The sequence below is a fragment of the Amphibalanus amphitrite genome, unplaced genomic scaffold, assembly GCF_019059575.1.
Source record: "Amphibalanus amphitrite isolate SeventyFive unplaced genomic scaffold, NRLGWU_Aamphi_draft 000735F_arrow, whole genome shotgun sequence".
In the NCBI taxonomy this organism is placed as follows: domain Eukaryota; kingdom Metazoa; phylum Arthropoda; class Thecostraca; order Balanomorpha; family Balanidae; genus Amphibalanus; species Amphibalanus amphitrite.
In genome coordinates, this window is record NW_024882229.1 from 115,029 (window position 1) to 133,997 (window position 18,969).

An 18,969-nucleotide genomic window follows, 5' to 3' on the forward strand; every position below is an offset into this window, starting at 1 on the left:
CGCAGGCCTAGCAGGGCTGCGGAGTCGACAGATTTTCGGTGACTCCGACTCCGACTCCGGCTCGGGTTTCTAAAATCGACTCCGACTCCGACTCCGACTCCGGTCACAACTGTCGACTCCGATCGACTCCGACTCCGACTCCGACTCCGACTCCGCAGCCCTGCTACAAACTGTACTTGAGACGCCACATAAATTCACTGCCAACATTTGGTCTTCACATATTTTGTTCCCACTTTTCGGATATATGTCTGAATTCTTTATGATTTTTTATGAATAAATATCACCATTTATTCAAACTAGCAGGGAAAACTTGTTTTGTGTTGCATTTCTTTTATCCCAACTGTAGGTTACTTACGAATATCAATCTTCGCTTCCTCTCATCACGATAATACGAGTAAGCAGTGATATTCGTTCTGAGACGCTGTATTCTGTAAGAAGCGTAAGAACCAAGAAGTTTCAATGAACTCTCAGGTAGGTTCATCCTTTGGAAACTACTCGCATTTTACTCTCCATAGTCTCGCCTTATCTGAGTATATTTGGAATAGATTTATCGTCGCAACACAGGCAGGATCAACATCGTATTTGTCCGTTTATTCACATATGTGCGGCACCGCAAGCATATTCTGCACCCAGTCCACAACAGATAACCCACCTATGAGAATCATATTTGGCCAGGTGAGTGGATCAGCGGTACATAATGCGATAGATCAACTAATCCTGACGCAAAACCAGCGTTCCCTGCTAGACAAGCCTTTATTGCTGTTTTAGGTAGAAATGTGTATGTATTATTATAGACCGTGGGCAGCAGATCCGTGGGCAGTGGGCACAAATGGTAAGTGATACCCAATCCAGTCCAGAGACATGCGAAAATAAAATCCGACCAACTTCTTCAGAAAAAGGTACGAAATGACGGAATTCAAAACAGGCTAGTAAGTTTATGGATTAGACCACAAATCCGCCTCACCTCCAACCGCAGCTCTCAGCAAACTCTATTCCAAGCGGCACATGGCCCGGGGAGCACAAAGTCGCCTGTCCCTAATGGGAACTGAACCCCAATGGCTGAAGAAGACGGACATGAAAGTAAGCCCGATTTATTCGAAACAGCAGCCCTGTTCACCGGTGCTAATGAGTAACGGTATAGGAACCTAAACACAGATTAATTAATAGGCTAATCCTAACCAAGTTAACACGAGAGGTATCTACTAACCTTTGAATGTCTATCACAAAAAGCATCCTTTTAGAAATTAGGACTACCTATATTAGGCTGTAGGTGCTGATAAGTGTGGTTATATATACATCAGTCATTGTTAAATTCCATGTAGGTCTATAACTACATTACACTAATAATGCTGAGAGAGTCATGTGCAGGCTGTTAGTTCGGCTCTAACACGTCCATCGACAATGAACGACGTTTCACGTTTTAACGGCAGACAGTATAAACAATACATCGAGCTCCACCACTGATCACTTCAGCTGTAGCCCCTCATAACAATCAACGTAGATTTCCAGTGTTGCCAACTCTCCTCCCCACTCCCCCATACAGTTCACATTCTCTTCTCTTATTCTCCGCTCCTTCCTCCCCACATCTCTCCCTCACAGCCTCCTCTCGCTGTTCCGCGGCGGCTCACTTTTTGGCCTTGAACTGGTCCTTTTCGGCCCGTAGTGCGGCCATGGTAGGCACCGGCTCAGTGGTAGATGTGTGACTCTGGACCGGCGGCTCGTGCACGCGACAGAACGGGTTGATCTGCTTCTCCAGACCTGCAGGAGTCGGCGAACGGTCAGCGGATGGATCAAAACATGCTGAAAATACAATCAAGTATTCCTATATCCTCGCTGATTTAGCCAAACATTGTCATGGCACTATCAGATCATTCCCATAACATTTACAGCAGAAAGTTCAGCAAATAGGAACGAGCGCTATCTAAATAGAAACCCGTTAAAGGCTAATAAAACACATTCCACCCTTAGTAACGCAAGACAAACAAATAGGCTCGGAAAGAAACCATGTCAGCCGGTGCTGCCACCTACCGATGGTGGACGGAACTGTGGGTTCCTCCTTGGCCCGCTGGGAGCGCGCCCAGTCGATTCGGGCAGCTATCTGTTCGTTGTCTGGTTCGACGTGCGCGGCGAACGCCAGGTTCTGGAGCGTGTACTCGTGGCCGCAGTATACCTTCTGCAAAATAACGGCACAGGAGGTCAGCCAGCTGATGATAGGAAAGTTAGGGGGGGGGGGGTATACCCGCAGTTTGCCAGGCTGGGTGGCACGTCCAGTGTAACCAGCTCAGCCCCGGCGACTCACCAGGATGGCAGCCCAGACGAATGTCACCCCCTAATTCCTAGCATCTCTCCGGCTTTGAAATGGCCACGTTAGACCAAAAAGACAAACAAATCAAACAAAAATGATAAACCAAGAACGCAATTCCAGAATGTAATGCTACCACTGAAAAAGATCAACTTCGAGATTATGCGTGCGATCAAAATCCGGTCCTTACAAGCGTCTCTCGATCACCTTACCACCGTGTACTCACGTTCCCACGCCCGTCGTGCGATCAGTGATAGCCTCTCCCATCCCTCACCTCCTTCCCTGCCCACCCCACAGCCTCCATCCCCTGGCGCACGTACCGTATCATCAGGCAGCTGGCCGAGCGTCTGTACCAGCGCCTTGTACATCTGATCAGCGGTGCCCTCGAAAAACCGTCCACACCCACCCTGGAACAACGTGTCACCTGCCGGGGAGACACTCGGAAGCTAGAAACATATAAATCCACCATATACAACAGAAAGTGATCTAAAATGTGCAGAAATAGCACATAGCAAACCAGGAAATATTTATACCAAATATCTATATCAACAAGCAAATATCTATACTTACTCCGGACATCACCCAGAAATTAGGAGCTCATGCGATCATGACCAGGGCCAATGTAAGGCCCAGTTTCAGTTAATGCTCAATATAAGGCCCAGTTCCACCCGCACGCCTAGGTTCAATAAAAAGCCCCCTTCATATCCGTCCGCCTAGGTCCAGTGCAAGGCGATCACATCTGTCCGTCCAGACTCTACAGGGTGACTCAAAAGTTCGTTGACAGGTACCAGCCATGCTTTTTTGTCAATAATTCTGAATCAACAATGAATTAACAGTCGAAATTTTGCATGGGCATTGGTAACAACCTTCCTCAAGCAGTCTCATTGTTTTCAAGCGCATTCGACCCTTCATGAGCCCACAAAAAGGGTTTATCTCTGACCATGGGTCAAGCATGAAAACGGAGGTCGCAAAATCGGGTCGGCTGAGAAACTCTCTGTTTCAGGAGTAATGGGAATGGTTAAGTCGGAAATGACACATGGCAAAGTGTCGGCGAGGATGAGTAGAACATGATGATCATCTAATAAAAACGGTGGCTAAAACTTTTGAGGGACAAAACCATGCTAGACTAACAGCGTTTTGAACGACCCTCGTACGGCAGCAGACTCGTGCTCCGGAAAGCAGCTGAAAATGCAGTCATATCTGGGGCATTCCACGATAGATCGTACCACTTTTTTCCAATTTGACACCCTCATCTCTCGGAATTTGACGAGAATTGGTCGCAGGGGTAATCAGGGGCTCTGAATCCACCTGTAACAATTTCAGGCTTATGTAACAATTTCAGGCTTATCATATCAAGTATTTTTTGAGTTATGGTGTATAACATTTTTTGGATCTTGCTTTGCAGCGTTAAGTTTGGCGGGCTGTAACTCTAAGACGGATTATTCAAATGCCAAATGTTATTTAACATTGAACTTGCAATGAAACAGAGATTAATATGTATTTTTGAAATTTCGAAAAATACGTTATTTTTTATATATGACATATCGAGTTTTCTTTCAATTGTATTTTTTGGACTTTGGGACCAATTTTTTTTTTGAATTTTTATTTCTTTAAAAAAAATATTTGGCTCATTGTTAAGAAGTATGCAAAAAATTAGGAAGGTGTTCTTTCTATAAATGTATGTATTTTACGTCACGATAACGGTTTCGAATAGTGATTTCGGGAGGGGAGCTTACAAATGGCGTGGTAAAGCTGCCTAGTGACATCACGTGTTACTGAAATTTCAATTGAAGTCTGAGTCATCTGAAAAAAAGTGAAAAGAGGGTTCATCCAACCCTCTTTCCTATAAGCGCGAGGGTGAAAAGGCTGTTTGGTTCTGACACTGTTTTGGACGCCAATGACCATAGCTGTCCGAGATGAAAGTTACAGGACGCATACATGGTGTCCTCCAGAGGTCTTACAACTTGTATATCTGGGAATTTGTTGGTTACATGAGGTCAGGTCGGTCACGTGACATCACTGTTATAAATCAATGGGGAAATATAAAAACTGTTATTTTGGCGCCGAGAATGATCTAAAACTATCTCACGTACATGGCATCGTGATTTCATGCACTCCTTGCAAAGTCCAATGCTTCACTTTTGCATTTTTAACCTTGCGTGACGTCATTTATGACGTCATTAGGGTCGTACGAGTTTTTCGTCAACAACTCCCGATAAAATGGAGCTAGAGAGTCGGGAAAGTCACCAATGAACTCAGGAAGACCTTCCGAATCGAATGATATGCCATATGATACCCTTTACTCAGCTTCTTGACCTGAGGGGCTCTGACCTGACCTTGACCCGAGGTCAACTACTTAAGTTGACCTCTCCCTAGCAAAAAGTATACCATTCGATGCACCTGAGGCGAACACAATGATGCCAAAATCGTGGCTCTGCGGTCATTTTTTGCGAAGTTATTTGCTAAAAACCGAACCCGTAACTTCAGTCACTTGACCTGACCTCAGCCGCTACCAGTTAACCTGAGACTTTAAAATCGGGTACCAATCGCTGCGACTTGTAACGGCACACACGCTCGTTTTTTCCGCGAGGCTCTAGCTCTATTAGAAGCGAAACGGCGTCCTGGGGTCGTATCAACCCCTCCGAAACCTTTTTGTTTGCGGGAAAATGAGGAACTTATAGAAAGAACACCTTTCTAATTTTTTGCATGTCGATTTGCATTGACATGAAGTTTATTTTGAAAAAATAAAAATGTCAAAAATTTTGGTCCCAAAAGTCATTACAGGTAAATGAAAAAAGATCAAGGTTTTTGCTCAACAATGAAATTTTTTCTTTGGAATTTTTAAATGGTAATATTAATTTTTGATTCATCGCAAGCTTAGTGTTGTTTACTTTTTGTTGGTTGCTTAACCCGTTCTTGAGCTATAGGCCATCAAACTCACCGTTACAAATCGAAGTTAAAAAAATGTAATGCAATATAACTTAAAAAGTTTTGATCTGAGAAGTCTAATATTTTGCCAGGCGTCTTAGGGGCCTATGATTACCCCTAGGACCGATTTTCATTAAAATCCGAGAGATGAGGGTGACGGGCCTGGTACGATCTATCGTGGAATGCCCCAACTATTGAAAACTGACAAGAAGCTCACAGACAGAGGTTACCCAGTTTCAAAAATTGAAGGTATCCGTAAAATAAAGACAAAGTATCATTTGAAATTGTTTATAATATCTATAACGCTAAATTTTTGGGGAAAATAACACGAAAATCATCAATACCAAGGACAACTGACCCTCCAAAAGTGTCAATTAATGTAAAGTTTTATCTTACGAAGTTTCAAGAGGCAGATCTGGAGCGAATAGCTTTCTTTTAGACACAAAATCCCGACAAAACCACACGATGGACAGGTTTTAGCCGTTTACAAAGCAGAACATCTCCTGAGGAAAACACTCCGCAACCCAGCGAAGGTCTTGGCATGGGCCATGGGGAATGACGAGCGTTTGGGATTTGCAAAATTTGCACAATGTGTCTAAAAAACAGATGGCCGACACATTCTTCTACGATATGCTGCGAAAAATTTTCCCCTGGCACTTCCCATTTGTTCAGGAATGGGGTTGTTTTGAAAAGGAAAATGGTGCTTGGGAGGTCGGCGCCATTCATTCATGAAGGAGTTAGCGCCAGAGAAGACCTACAAAATACTCACGGATGGTGTCGATGCAAGCTGTCGGCTTTCAGGGAGAAGTGGATGTTGCCGGGGAGCTCGTCAAACCTAAATCCGACGCAGAAACTGCAGGGGATTCCCTTACAAGAGCTTGAAAGCTGGTAACCTTTTATCAGCCTCCGGCAGCTGACCGAGCGACGAAAATCGGTATGGGCAAATATTTTTGGAGATACAGCAAAGGGTTTGATTTCCAACCTCCCGAATCAGTTGTCAAAGCATGCATATTTGTCTAGTGTGCACACAGACACCAAAACCTTATATTTTTGGCCGGTTCTTATATGCTTTATGGGCATGGGAAATGTGTCAACGAACTTTTGAGACACCCTGTATGTAGTTGTCAGTTCCCATCCAGGACTAGGCTCAGTGTATAAGGCCCGGTTTCCGTCCCGCTGTCAGCCGTAAGGCCCGGTTCCCATCTCGCCCAGACTCAATGTAGGGCCCCGGCTCGGGGCTCGTTGGAGTCTGTAAGGCCCGGTTCCCATCACGCCCAGACTCAATGTAGGGCCCCGGCTCGGGGCTCGTTGGAGTCTGTAAGGCCCGGTTCCCATCTCGCCCAGACTCAATGTAGGCCCCGGCCCGGGGCTCGTTGGAGACTGTTAGGCCCGGTTCCCACCTGTGAAGACGGCGGGCGCCTCGCCCTCCTGGCCGCGAACCATGTAGCAGATGTGGCCCGTGGTGTGGCACGGTGTGAACAGGCACTCAATCTGACGGGAGAGATGTGAGGGGTAATCTGCAGGCACTTAATCTTAGGAGACAAAGGGGAGGGGTGATCAGACACTCAATATGGGAGAGAGGGGAGGATTAAATAGATACTCAAATATGAGTGGGAGGGAATGGGGTAAATAGACCCTCAATACACGGGAAAGAGGGGTGAGTAAACAGACACCCAATCTACGGAGAAAGAGACAAATTAGCGTGGGATACAACACACGAGCATTTAGCTTATTACCCACCAATGTAAAAATATATTACAACCAATCATGACACGATTCGAACCTCGAAACCATGATAATGAAAAATCGAGCTCAAGGTCACCGTTTGACCCACAAAATACAGTCACGGAAACCAGACGGCATCTTCTGCTTATACTCGTAAAGGGACTGGGAGCTGACCACATATGACCTGACATACACCACTCTGACCTACTGACACATACCGACCCCCGCCCAGAGTTCGCCGCCTTACCTTCAGGGCCCCGACAGTGAGGGTGTCGCCGTGCGCCACCTTTCTGGTCAGCGCTCCGATACGGTCGTCACCTCCGAGCACAGTCAGTCCGGGCACCTGAGCCACCAGCTTCTCATTACCACCCGCGTGGTCCCTGAGAGCGCCGGGGAGGTCAATCTGTGAGACGGTGGGGTCAGGAGTCATCTGTGAGAGCGCGGGGGAGGTCAATCTGTGACTTGTGAGAGCGCGGGAGGGGAACAGTCATCATCCGGGAGGAGGTGGACAGGTCACGTGGTCTTGTGAGAGCGTGAAGGGGTTCAGGAGTCATCAGCGTCTGAAGTATCAGCAGTTTATGCGTTTGTTTGCAATATGAGAGTAGGTATGGGGGCGGGGGTCAGGATCAGATATTATCGCCTTAAGGAAAGCAGTGCAGACGCTTGGTCGGTGGGATCAGTTGAATCAAGCAGAAAGCTTGTTCAGAAACTCCCTTAATTTACGATAAAGGAATCTGGAAAACCGTTTGGAAAACCCGTGCCCGGCGCCCGCTTTTGGAGCTGCCGAGTCACTGACATCGCCTGAAAGGAGAACATGTCTTCCGTAGTTGCCTTTTCCCAGCGCCGCGCCGAGTGTATCTAAATATATGGATGGTTAGGGTGCGTGTCTAAGTGGTTACCTGACAGACGACTGAGGCAGAAAAAAGGGCACTTACCGTGTCACGCCAGGTAATTGCGAGCGACTCAGGGAAATTAGCTGCTCGGTGTCGGCTGTCATCTCAGCACTCTAACCGTCTAGCGTCGTCAGTCGATCGTATTCCCAGGGATAAATCAATAACACCAGTGTCCCCTCTCTCTACTCTCTCTACCCCCTCTCCTCTCTCTCTCTCTCTCTCTCTCTCTCTCTCTCTCTCTCTCTCTCTCTCTCTCTCTCTCTTTCTCTCTCTCTCTCTCTCTCTCTCTCTCTCTCTCTCTCTCTCTCTCTCTCCCTCTCTCTCTCCCTCTCCCTCTCCCTCTCCCTCTCCCTCTCCCTCTCCCTCTCCCTCCCCCTCCCCCTCCCCCTCCCCCTCCCCCTCTCCCTCACCAGTGGTGGTGGGTAGTCAGCACGGTAGTCAGTTCCACCCCGTCCCTCACCAGTGGTGGTGTGTGGTCAGCACGGTAGTCAGTTCCACCCCTTCCTCCTTGACAGCTGCCCTCACTGAGTCGGGCTCCACCGGGTCGACAATGGCCGCCTGTTTGGAGGACTCGTCTACCAGCTGATGGTGGCACACACACGGCTTGGTCAGGCCAGGTCAGGTCAGGTAAGGTTATCATACATGGGTGACGTCAAACAGGCTAACGCCATATAACGTCAGAGCACACTGTATGTGAGGTCAGACAGTCCAACACTGATCCATTGGCAGCTGATAAAGTGATTGATCCACGGAATAGATAATGCAAGACTAGACACTGAATTGATCCAGTGACTAGTGACTGAAAGAATAAACCCCGAACTGATCCACTGAATATGTAGCCACAGTGACTGACCCACAGACTGATCCACTAATAAGTGCTGAATGCTGATCAATGTTACCTACTAGGAAGAGACAGATCCACTGTATAGTGGCTGGAACTACTGACTAGTGACTCCATTGCCTGGTGACTGGTTAACTGATGGTCACTGACCACCCATTAGGTAGTGTCTGCAGATGCACTAACCACTGGCTGACTGTGGCGCTCACCAGGTACATGTACCTAGTGTCTGCAGATGCACGAACCACTGGCTGACTGTGGCGCTCACCAGGTACATGTACCTAGTGTTTGCAGATGCAAGAACCACTGGCTGACTGTGGCGCTCACCAGGTACATGTACCTAGTGTCTGCAGATGCACGAACCACTGGCTGACTGTGCCCCTCACCAGATACATGTAGTTGTCTTGCAGGGCAGGTATTATTCTGACCCGCATGTCGGGCTGCTGCAGTGTGCGCTGGTGACTGTGGAACTGACGGCTGAAGCCCAGAGCCGACACCTTCTGCGCTGCAATGACAAACAGAATCACAATTACAGGCACGCTGCACAAGTGAGCTCAAAGCAATGCAGTGTTTTATTCACTAAACCGCGAGCTGCTCGGGGGGGGGGGGAGGCGTTCAACGCCCCCAATTTCAGGTGTTTGACCTGTTTGACCTTGTTTGACCTGTGGCCTCGAAATTCACTTTTCAGGTACTCATCAGAAGCGTCTCGTCTCTGCATTTCCCGCCTCGCGTGTTTCGCTGCGCTTTTTGGATCTCGAGTTTTCGGCTGGGGACGTTTAAGCCCCCCCCCCCACGCGAATGGTGAGTGGAGAAATACCCCAGCAACTGGCGGGCTAAGTCTCAATCAAAAGGCATTCCCGATTTTGACAATATTTCACGAATCGGCGCATAACTAAAAAATAAACAGAGCCAGATCGCCACGGAAATGCGCATTCAATACCTCTTCCAAAGCACCTTCTGCAAACGTTCTGAAATTTGACAGGATCAATAATTTAGCCTCTAGAGGATCTTTTTTTCAGAATTTGACGTTTTTGCGGAAACCATTTCCCTGCAATAAGTTTTGATGCAAGCCTCGTATTACGCTGATTTTACCGGCATCGCGCTCTATCGTTGAGTCGTATCGAATGAACTTAAAAGTGACCATCCCACCGTAAAATTAGTTTTGAGTTGAGGTAGCCAAATTGGGGGTCCCTGGCTTGCAATTACCGCTTTGGGCACTTACAACATCGATAAATGCTTTAACCCGTGCAGTGGAAGGGTTGCGTGTACTACGCCCAGTGGAAGGGGGCGGGGGCGAATGTCGCCCCCGCCCCAGATCTCAGCTCCCACTGAAGCTAGAAAGACGCAATTTTGAGGGTAGGTAGAGGCCCTGAGAGCTCTGTTGTGGGTGAACTTCATGCCCCTAAGTCAATATCTTCAAGGTCAAACGGGGTCAAATGTAGTCAAATCTGCCACTTGAGCGATTTGTTTTGCGTTTACACGCCGATAATTTTCAAAGTTACCGGCCGATTTTCCTTTTTTCACTATACGAAAGAACATACATTTTTGAGTACCTACCCAGTAAACATGCCGACGTCGGCCCGACGTCGGCCGACGTCGGGGTGACGTCGGCAACTCGGCATCAGCATGCCGACGTCGGCCCGACGTCGGTCCAACCTCGGCACGACGTCGGCTGGATGTCGGATATGCCCGCATGTTCCGACGTCCAGCCGAGGTCCAGCCGACGTCGGGCCGACGTCGGACCGAGATCAATTGCTGAGGTCCGGCCGACGTCGGGCCGACGTCGGGGCGACGTCGGACCGACATCGGCCGCTGTTTTGACCGTTAAAATAATATAAAATACATGTTTCATGTTTCATAAAGAGCTTCTATATTCAAAATATCCTCAGGAAACTCAAATCTTCCTCCACGCCGCAACCCCCTGATCCGGACTGGACGGGAAACTTTATCCCATTTGGGATTGCCCGTAAGCCGAGCTCGCCCGTAGCCGGGTGCGGTGAGTGCTTGGGGGCTGCTCGGCCTATCCTTTGGTCAGGCTCAGCCCCGGCAACTCACCAGGGCCGGGCCCAGTTCATATAGAAAGGCCAGTCGGCAAGTGTCACTTTGCCAAAGTGCCACTTATCAAAGGGACACTTTGGGAAACGTTGGTGCAGGTGTGTAAGAGTGGCTATATGAATCCATTGTGGGGTCGCCCTTTCCAATAAGTGTCACGTAACAGCAATGGGACCAGGGACTCTATACGAACTGGACCCAGGGTGCTCGCCAAGAAGACCAATGTCTCCATCCTATCATCCTTCCGGCTCTGAAATGGTCTTGTCAGACCGAAAGGGCATAACCCAACAAAACAAACCAAGTTCGTTAGCTGGCTGCGTGGTATAGTGGTTAGCGCACTAACCACGCGTTCGAATGACACGGGGTTCGAATCCCATCGCCGGATGACGCTTTTGGCGTGTTGTCCCAGTAAACACGCCGACGTCGGCGACTGGGGGGCTCGAATCCCGCCGCCGGTTGATATTTTTGGCGCGTTGTCCCAATAAACATGCCGACGTCGGCCCCGTCGGTCCAACGACAAACGATCTCGTCAACCTCGGCAAACGATCTCGGCCCGACGTCGGCTCGACGTCGGCTGGACTTCGGCTGGACGTCGGAACATGCGGGCATATCCGACGTCCAGCCGATGTCAGGCCGAGGTTGAACCGACGTTGGGCCGACGTCGGGCCGAGCCTCGTCCCGACGTCGGGCCGACGTCGGCATGTTTACTGGATATGTATATAGAGTTTCTAGTTAATAAAAAATGGCGGTCAGAAGCCTGCTCAAACATGCCTCATGGGTCCGTCCGTCCTCCGTAAGCTCGGGCTAAAGCGAGAAAAACCTCACGCGCGTCTCGAAACGCATCCTGGCAGCCAATAACGAGGAGGTCAGCGTTCTTGGAGCAGTGTTCCTGAACATCTCCGTACAAGACTAGCGAGGCCAGTGCTTGGAGACATCTGCGATGGTCTACGTAACTGGTTCTACCTCACGCTTCTACGTCAGCAAGACCTTGAGCAAAACCACTCTGGTGCAGCTCGGGGTTCTGAGCGCAGACTTCACATGCATCGGTGCGACTGTGGCGGCCTCTGCGACTCTCAACGGTGAGCAAGCTCAGACGAGTCAGATCAGTCAGTAGGTCTCCGCCGGTACCGAGCCGACCTCTGCGAGCGAAGACCGCGACCGGCACGGCCGCGTGGGCGCTCCGACGGCAGCGTGCCGTTGCCCGGAGCGCACGCAACCTCCCGGTCGTCCGGTGTCTCTGCCCGTGCCGGCATCTCCATCCAGCTGTGCTAGAATGAAGGAGTGGCTCTTGAACCGCTATGCTGCTTCCTATCGCGCCACAGACTCGAGGTTTCACCAGCGCTGCTGTGCATCCTACATGGCGCGAGGCATGGGCACATCAGGAGGAGGCCTACGGCTCCGGTTCACCAGGCAAGTGGACATACTGACTCCACAAGTCCACATACTCGTCAGCAGCCACCCCTGATCCCCGGCGCCAAGGTGCGTCTCCAGAACCAGTCTGGGCTCTGGCACACACGGCAAACGATGGGACCACACCGCCGTGGTGGTGGAGAGGATGCCGCATGACCAATATCTCGTCAAGGTGCACGAGTCCGGCCGCATCACTTTGCGCAACCGGCAGTACTAGCAGCACATCGAGGACGAAAATCTGAATAGGCGGAGAAATGCGTGGACGAAAAAATGCGAAACGAAGAAACGTGCCGACGAAGAAATATGGATGGGAAGAAATGCGCTACGAATCTATTTTGCGGTTACGATGAAATGCGAGACGAAGAAATGAACGGCCAGGTCTTACAGACGAAGATTTCCCCGACAAAGAAATGTCATTCAAAAATTTGTCCTGGAGGCTATCTTATGTGGTTTCCTCACTCTAGCATGGCTCTATCATAATTCATAAGTTACCTTTTGTCAAAAATTGCTAGAGACCTTTCAGACCTGAGATGACCTCAATGGCATAGAGAATGTATAACTTTTTTCCTTGAAAGTGTCATGTTTACCTGTATCCTGATGTTTAAGCATTAAGTTTGACTTTTGTCCAAAAGAAAAGCAGCTTTATTCTATCCCATCAACTTATAATGGAGACATCACACAATTGAACTGAACTCAACTCCCAGGTATTAAAATTCAGATATACAAATTGTTGTTACTGATTTCCTCAAGCAATACAAACTCTGAATAGAACATTTCTGGAAGATAAGCTGTAGGAATGATGGAATAACAAAGTTTTTAGACCCATGCTTAGGTAGGTACCTACTAAATTTGACCTGGTAAGCTTACCTTATGTGACCTGAACTTTGAGCAAAAATTTCACATATGATACAATTTGTATGCATGAATATGATAAGCTATCCCAATTCAATGTTTTGAGGCACTGCAGCTATAGCTTTTTAACACACAAATGAGCCATGTGTGGCCAAAAATGCCCCTGCATCCAGGGAAAGGTTATAGAATATTGTAGCAAATAAATTTTCAGTTGGGAGATTCGAAACAAAATTCAGCAAATTATTTAAAAACTATCTTACCCATTTATACCAGTTTTAAAATAGAAACAAAGGTCTAGGACCTAGGTATGTGTGTAGATGAATTATAGTTGGTAAGTTGGTAGGTTGTAGGTCGTAGGTTTTAGGTTGTAGGTTGGTAGGTTCAATGTATAGCAATAGGCCAGTAGGTAAGGTTAGGTCAGGTTAGATTGTTTTTTATCTTCACCGTACCTCATCTTGACATTTACCAAAACAAACAGTTCTACAATCTACGCAGTACCTATAGCAGCATTCATAGGCTTTGCAATGCCTGATGGCTGGTGCAGGCTGGTGAGGATTATAACCTAGTTGGTAAGGATGGGTGCAAACTGCAAACATGCCAAGTGGGCAGGTGTGGCAATTATTGACTCGGACCCTGCCGCTATGCTCTGCAGCCGGGCTGTGCCCTCAGGCCTGGACTCCTGACATCACGCCCCTTACATTACCAGTCACACCTCAACCTACTTAGCACATACATCATGCATTGATTGGAAATTATATTGCATGTGAATTCACAACTATAATTAGCCAAAACTCAAAAGACATACCCTTGAAATAGGCAGCGGTTAATCCTTGAGACACCCACTCTGGCACGTGTGCAAACAGCCGCATTGCCATATTTTCCATCTAAAAAGAATAAATGAATGCTAGCGTCAACGATAAAAGCGACGGTACAAGTAAAACAAAACTCTTCTCTGGTTCAGCCACGTAACTACACACAAATTGAAATAAAAAAATGGCAAGAAGATCTCTGCCCTACCGTGCACAAGGCAACCCGCCACGAACCGTCGAGGTATCGTCAATTATTGCCGTAGTCAGCTGACCATTGACCTCTATAGTAACCTAGACGGACGACTGCCGCGCCGCAGTTGTTCCCGCATGGGGGCGCAGTGGCGCCACCTGCAAGTGGTCAGAAGTTCCCGGTCCCCGTAGACGGTCCATGTTACGTGGGTAACTTTTGAAGTCGATTTTTATGCCAGATACAGCATGCGGATGGCTGAAAGGGATTGTTTTATAACTGAACATGCTTTCTTAAGGCGTGGGTGTCTTCGATTACCAACAGGATGGCTCGAGCCATGTAATCAAGTGCATTATTTCAGATGACCCGGACTCTGGCAGTGCATAGCGTATCGAAGCGTAGAGAGGCTCCCTGCCGTAGGTAAGGCCATGCAGTGTACCAGGAACGTACTTGCTCTTTCTACTCAGGTGGCAAAAGCGAAAAAATGATCATTCCAGATCGATGGTGATCTATTTAACCCTCGCCCGTATAGGGGGGGGGGGGGGTCGAACGGACCCCCCCATGGTTTTTCGCGAATAGCTCGCGTAAAAAGCGGCCGATCGCGACGAAACTTTCAGTACCCTCGCGTTCATCAATTTCACACCTACCCTGAAAATTTCATGACCCTGACCCAAATGACCTTTGACCTGTGACCTACTATTTGAGACCATGTTTGGCTGGAATCGCAATTCAGCGTATGTCGGCTCACATTAGCCGCGCGTTTGCAGTCTTTTCGTGGTTTCAAGCGTTCAAACATGTGATATGATGTTGCTCCCATGCATTAGGGTGGGTGTCAAGGTCACCTGAAGGTCAGGTCAGGTCATTGACCTTTGATGACCTCGGTTCACTTTTTCGAGTTTTACATGTTTCTAGGCCAGTTTTTGGAGCTGAATTCGAATTTAGCAACCATATGAACATTTACGAAGTAGTTTTGGTGCCTTCGTAACATGTTACGAAGCTGTCAGAGGCGGTTGCCACCTACTACGAATACCCTTACTGGTTGACCTGACCTGACCTGACCCGACCTGGCCTAAATACATGAAGACATCATCTGTGATCAAAACTAACATGATATTCGTGATCAGCACCCCGAAAAACCTCATGGCAGCCACACTTTACGACGTTCTAACAGGGCCCGATTTTCCCGCCTTTGGGGTAATTGACCTGACCTGCAAGGTCAACCAATGACCTAGGACCTTAAAATTGGGTATCATCGGCTTCCTCTCGTCCCGGGCAACACGCTCGTTTTTTCCGCGAAGCTCTAGCTCGATCAGGGGCGAAACGGCAAGGGGGGGGTCAAACGGACCCCCCCCCCCTTATACGTTCGCGGCTGGAAAAACACCAATACGGGCGAGGGTTAAGCACTGGCAGACTATCAGGGATGGAATTGCAAGTAGACGAGAGGGAGCCGATGATACCCAATTTTAAGGTCCTAGGTCATTGGTTGACCTTCCAGCCGGGCAGGTCAATGACCCAAGCGTCGGGAAAATCGGGACCTGTTAGAACGTCGTTAAGTGTTGCTGATATGAGGTTTTCGGGGTGCTGATCACGAATATCATGTTCATTTTTATCACAGATGATGTCTGGATGCATTTAGGCCAGGTTGGGTCAGGCCAGGTCAACCAGTAGGGGTCCTGCCGGGTATTCCCAGACCCCAGTAGGTGTCAACCGCCTCTGACAGCTTCGTAACATGACACGAAGGCACCAAAACTACTTCGTAAACGTTAGAATAATTGTTAAATTCGAAAATCAGCTCCAAAACTAGCCTACAAACATGTAAAACTCGAAAAAGTGAACCGAGGTCATCAAAGGTCAATGACCTGACCTGACCTTCAGGTGACCTTGACACCCACCCTAATGCACGGGAGCAGCATTTTACCACGTGTTTGAGCGCTTGAAACCGCGAAAAGACTGCAAACGCGCGGCTAATGCGAGCCGACATGTGCCAAATCGCGATTCCGGCCCAACATATGGTCTCGAGAAGTAGATCACAGGTCAAAAGGTCATTTGGGTCAGGGACTCAGGGTCATGACATTTTTAGGGTAGGTGTAAAACTGATTTACGCGAGGTTACTGAAAGTTTCGTCGCGATTGATCGGTCGCTTTTTACGCGAGTTATTTGCGAAAAGCTGAGGAGGTGGGGGCCGGGGGGCGAGTTACCTAAGTGTGGAACTACAAGTCGATTCTAGGGCTCTGATTGGTGACTTTGGTCGGGGGATGACGCTTATAGCATGACGTCACTCGCGTACTTGGCCGGACCAACGGCGCGGCGCAGGCGCGCCGAGCCAACCCAGAGGCTCTCAAACTCAATTGTACAGATCCTGCGCATTGAATGGCGAAACTTCGGCGAGTTCGCTTGAGTTTGGAAGCCCCAGCCAGAGAACTGGAGACGGACGGATTATTTGCTGGACAGTGGGCAGCGCAGATGGCGATTGACGGACGGTGCCAAAAAGATGATAGGGAAAAGGGATTGAGACTTGAGCAGTGAATTATAAGCCTGTTGCATAGCTGAGTGGTAAATTGTAAAATACTTAAGGTTTGAAGAGATGCAGTGTAGTTTAGCCGACTCAGGGGCATTCTGCCGAGTTATGTAAGTCGGAAGGGTCGCAACTCGCAAGTCGTTTGTTTACATGATTGCCTGATTAAAATGTAAAGCGTACCTAATGTTTAGTTGATAATACAGCGAGGTTGGGCATCTGCTCAATCCATTTCTTCTCTGCAATAGTGCATTCGCCACTGTAAATCATTGTAAGAGGCACTGGGCTGCGCCGCCTGTTAATTATTCCGAAACCACCAGTGAATTGTCACAGTCACTCACAACAATACGAATCGTTCAGTCGTGCGCTGGGGGTCCGCCAAGTTTGAGTGTGCTGCAGAATGCAGACTGGACCGCCGAGAATATAACACTTCCGTCTCCCTGGGCGAGCGGCGCATTGGAGACGAAGGAAACTGCTTCAGTTTTTTTTGTGGGGAAGATACCCATGTTTGAAAATTATGTTCTGGAATAATGTGATAAGGAAAAGGACGGTTTCTTGAATTGAGGGCTGTGGAGAAGAAGCAGATTTTCTCATTTGCTACCCGATACAACGCGAAAAGACGCAAATGTTGCACATTGGGCTTAATAAGTCTAATAAAAGATAAGGGACTTCGTGAATCATGACTAACTGACCGCGACCCAGTTATTTGCCACTGCAGGTAGGTACTAGGTAGGTAGATACTCATTTGTAAACAAAGCGTTCCACCAACCTTCGCCAGAAATTCAATCAGCAGTTGCTTATCTTAAAACGTTTGAGTGCACCTAACAACCTTTAAAAATGACGTCCTCCCTTTCAATGGTTCGTTCGAAGACACAAAGCCAGAATCAGCCAAGCAATATCGGAATCCATTGCGCAGTGTGTCGACTGTCGGATGTGCCCATCCACATAGCATAGCACACACTGCTAAATGCAGGTACGCTCACCTACACATTAGGTATTCGAAGGACTTGATAGCTCATACACATGGAAGAAACGCATGAAATGTGATTAATAGCTGCAGCAGAAGTTTGGCGTCCGATGCCTCTTCGCCAAGTTAAGACCATGCCAATCTCGGCCAGTCTGCCGCCGCGCCGGCACTGGCCGTGGTGTGACGTCATCCGGCCGGCTCGGCGCTGGGTAGTTCCACACTTAGGTAACTCGCGGCCGGGGGGGGGGGGTCCGTTCGACCCAACCCCCTTTCGGTTGCTAATTGATCATCTTTTGCCACTTGAGTAGGAAGCGGGTACGTTCCTGGTCCCGCATGGCCTTACCTACGGCAGGGAGCCTCTCCACGTTTCGATATGCTTTGCACCATGCCAGCGTCCGGGTCATTTGAAATAATGCACTTTATTGCATGGCTCGAGCCATCCTGTTGGAAATCGAACACATCACATCTTAAGAAAGCATGTCCAGTTACATAACAATCCTTTTCAGCCATCCGCAGGCTGTATTTTTCATAAAAATCAACTTAAAAAGTTACCCACTTAACATGGACCGTCTACCGGGACCGGGAACTTCTGACCACTTGCAGGTGGCGCCACTGCGCCCCCATGCGGGAACGATTCCGTGCCGGCCGCGGCGCGGCAGTCGCCCGTCTAGGTTACTATAGAGGTCAATTACCGGGGTTACATGAGCGATCCGTTCCAAATACGCACTACGCTAATGCGCATCAGCTCCCCACAAACGTATCTACGGCACCGGTTACATGAGACTAATTCGTTTTATCTACGTCAAACGGATCTTGTTTGGCTCACCCGGGCTGACTCCTCGACGGCCGGTAAGGCCGGTAATGCGCATCACAAACGGAATAGGATTAGCGTACAGTCATGGCGCAGTTGCGGCATTTACCGAGACGACTGAACTAAATTTTAAATACTTTTATCATTTAATAGGCTCAAAAACATTTAAAATTAACATGAAATCAAAAAATGAAAACAAAGTTTTCTTGTTTTAAGTCAGTGGGCACCGATTCGCCATGCAGCGACAGCAGGGTGGTCAGAAAAAATTATCTATCAAAATATTTCATTCATTTTATTTCATATGCAAAGACTAAACCAAAATACCAACATTTTTTTGCTATTTTCTACGAGGCAGCCAATAAAAAAATGCTTATTATTTTGCATTTTGACGCTTCCAGTCAGCGAAGAATAGTTCTTGTGAAATACGGGCCGAATCGAATAACTCGGTTACATGAGCGATCCGTTCCAAATACGCACTACGCTAATTCGCATCAGCTCCCCAAGAACGCATTCAGTGCACCGACTACATGAGCAAATTCGTATCAGTGACGTCAAACGGGTCTAGTTTGGCTCTCGGCCCGATGCGCATTACAAACGGAATAGCATACAAATGTGGCGCACTTCCGTAGCAATAGAGGTGACTGAATTAAAAATTAAATATCTCATGTCTTTTTTGCATT

The 18,969-nt window shown here is 48.3% G+C and overlaps 1 protein-coding gene across 4 annotated transcripts; it reads right to left on the bottom strand.

Annotated features, from left to right (window-relative positions):
* Positions 1–576: 576 nt before the first annotated feature.
* LOC122365363 (hydroxyacylglutathione hydrolase, mitochondrial-like) lies at positions 577–18,383 on the bottom strand. 4 transcript variants are annotated; one of them, XM_043336514.1, is made up of 8 exons: positions 18,305–18,383; positions 9,073–9,191; positions 8,309–8,430; positions 7,203–7,335; positions 6,631–6,721; positions 2,623–2,726; positions 2,029–2,173; positions 577–1,758 (listed from the first exon to the last, which is right to left on the bottom strand). In XM_043336514.1, the coding sequence occupies exons 1-8, from the start codon at positions 18,345–18,347 to the stop codon at positions 1,625–1,627; spliced, it is 891 nt and encodes a 296-aa protein (XP_043192449.1). In that variant the 5' UTR covers positions 18,348–18,383; the 3' UTR covers positions 577–1,624. The 4 variants fall into 4 exon arrangements, with proteins under 4 accessions (XP_043192449.1, XP_043192448.1, XP_043192450.1 ...); XM_043336513.1 differs by lacking the exon at positions 18,305–18,383 and adding an exon at positions 13,806–14,117; XM_043336515.1 differs by lacking the exon at positions 18,305–18,383 and adding an exon at positions 14,018–14,077.
* Positions 18,384–18,969: the final 586 nt, after the last annotated feature.

Excerpts from the sequence above, each read along its gene's own strand:
- LOC122365363 (XM_043336513.1), bottom strand. The coding sequence starts at position 13,884 with ATGGAAAATATGGCAATGCGGCTGTTTGCACACGTGCCAGAGTGGGTG. Across the intron at positions 7,336-8,308 it reads CTGACCACACACCACCACTG|GGACCACGCGGGTGGTAATG; the intron begins GTGAGGGACGGG and ends CGGCGCTCTCAG. Across the intron at positions 2,727-6,630 it reads GGCGCCCGCCGTCTTCACAG|GTGACACGTTGTTCCAGGGT; the intron begins GTGGGAACCGGG and ends TCTCCCCGGCAG.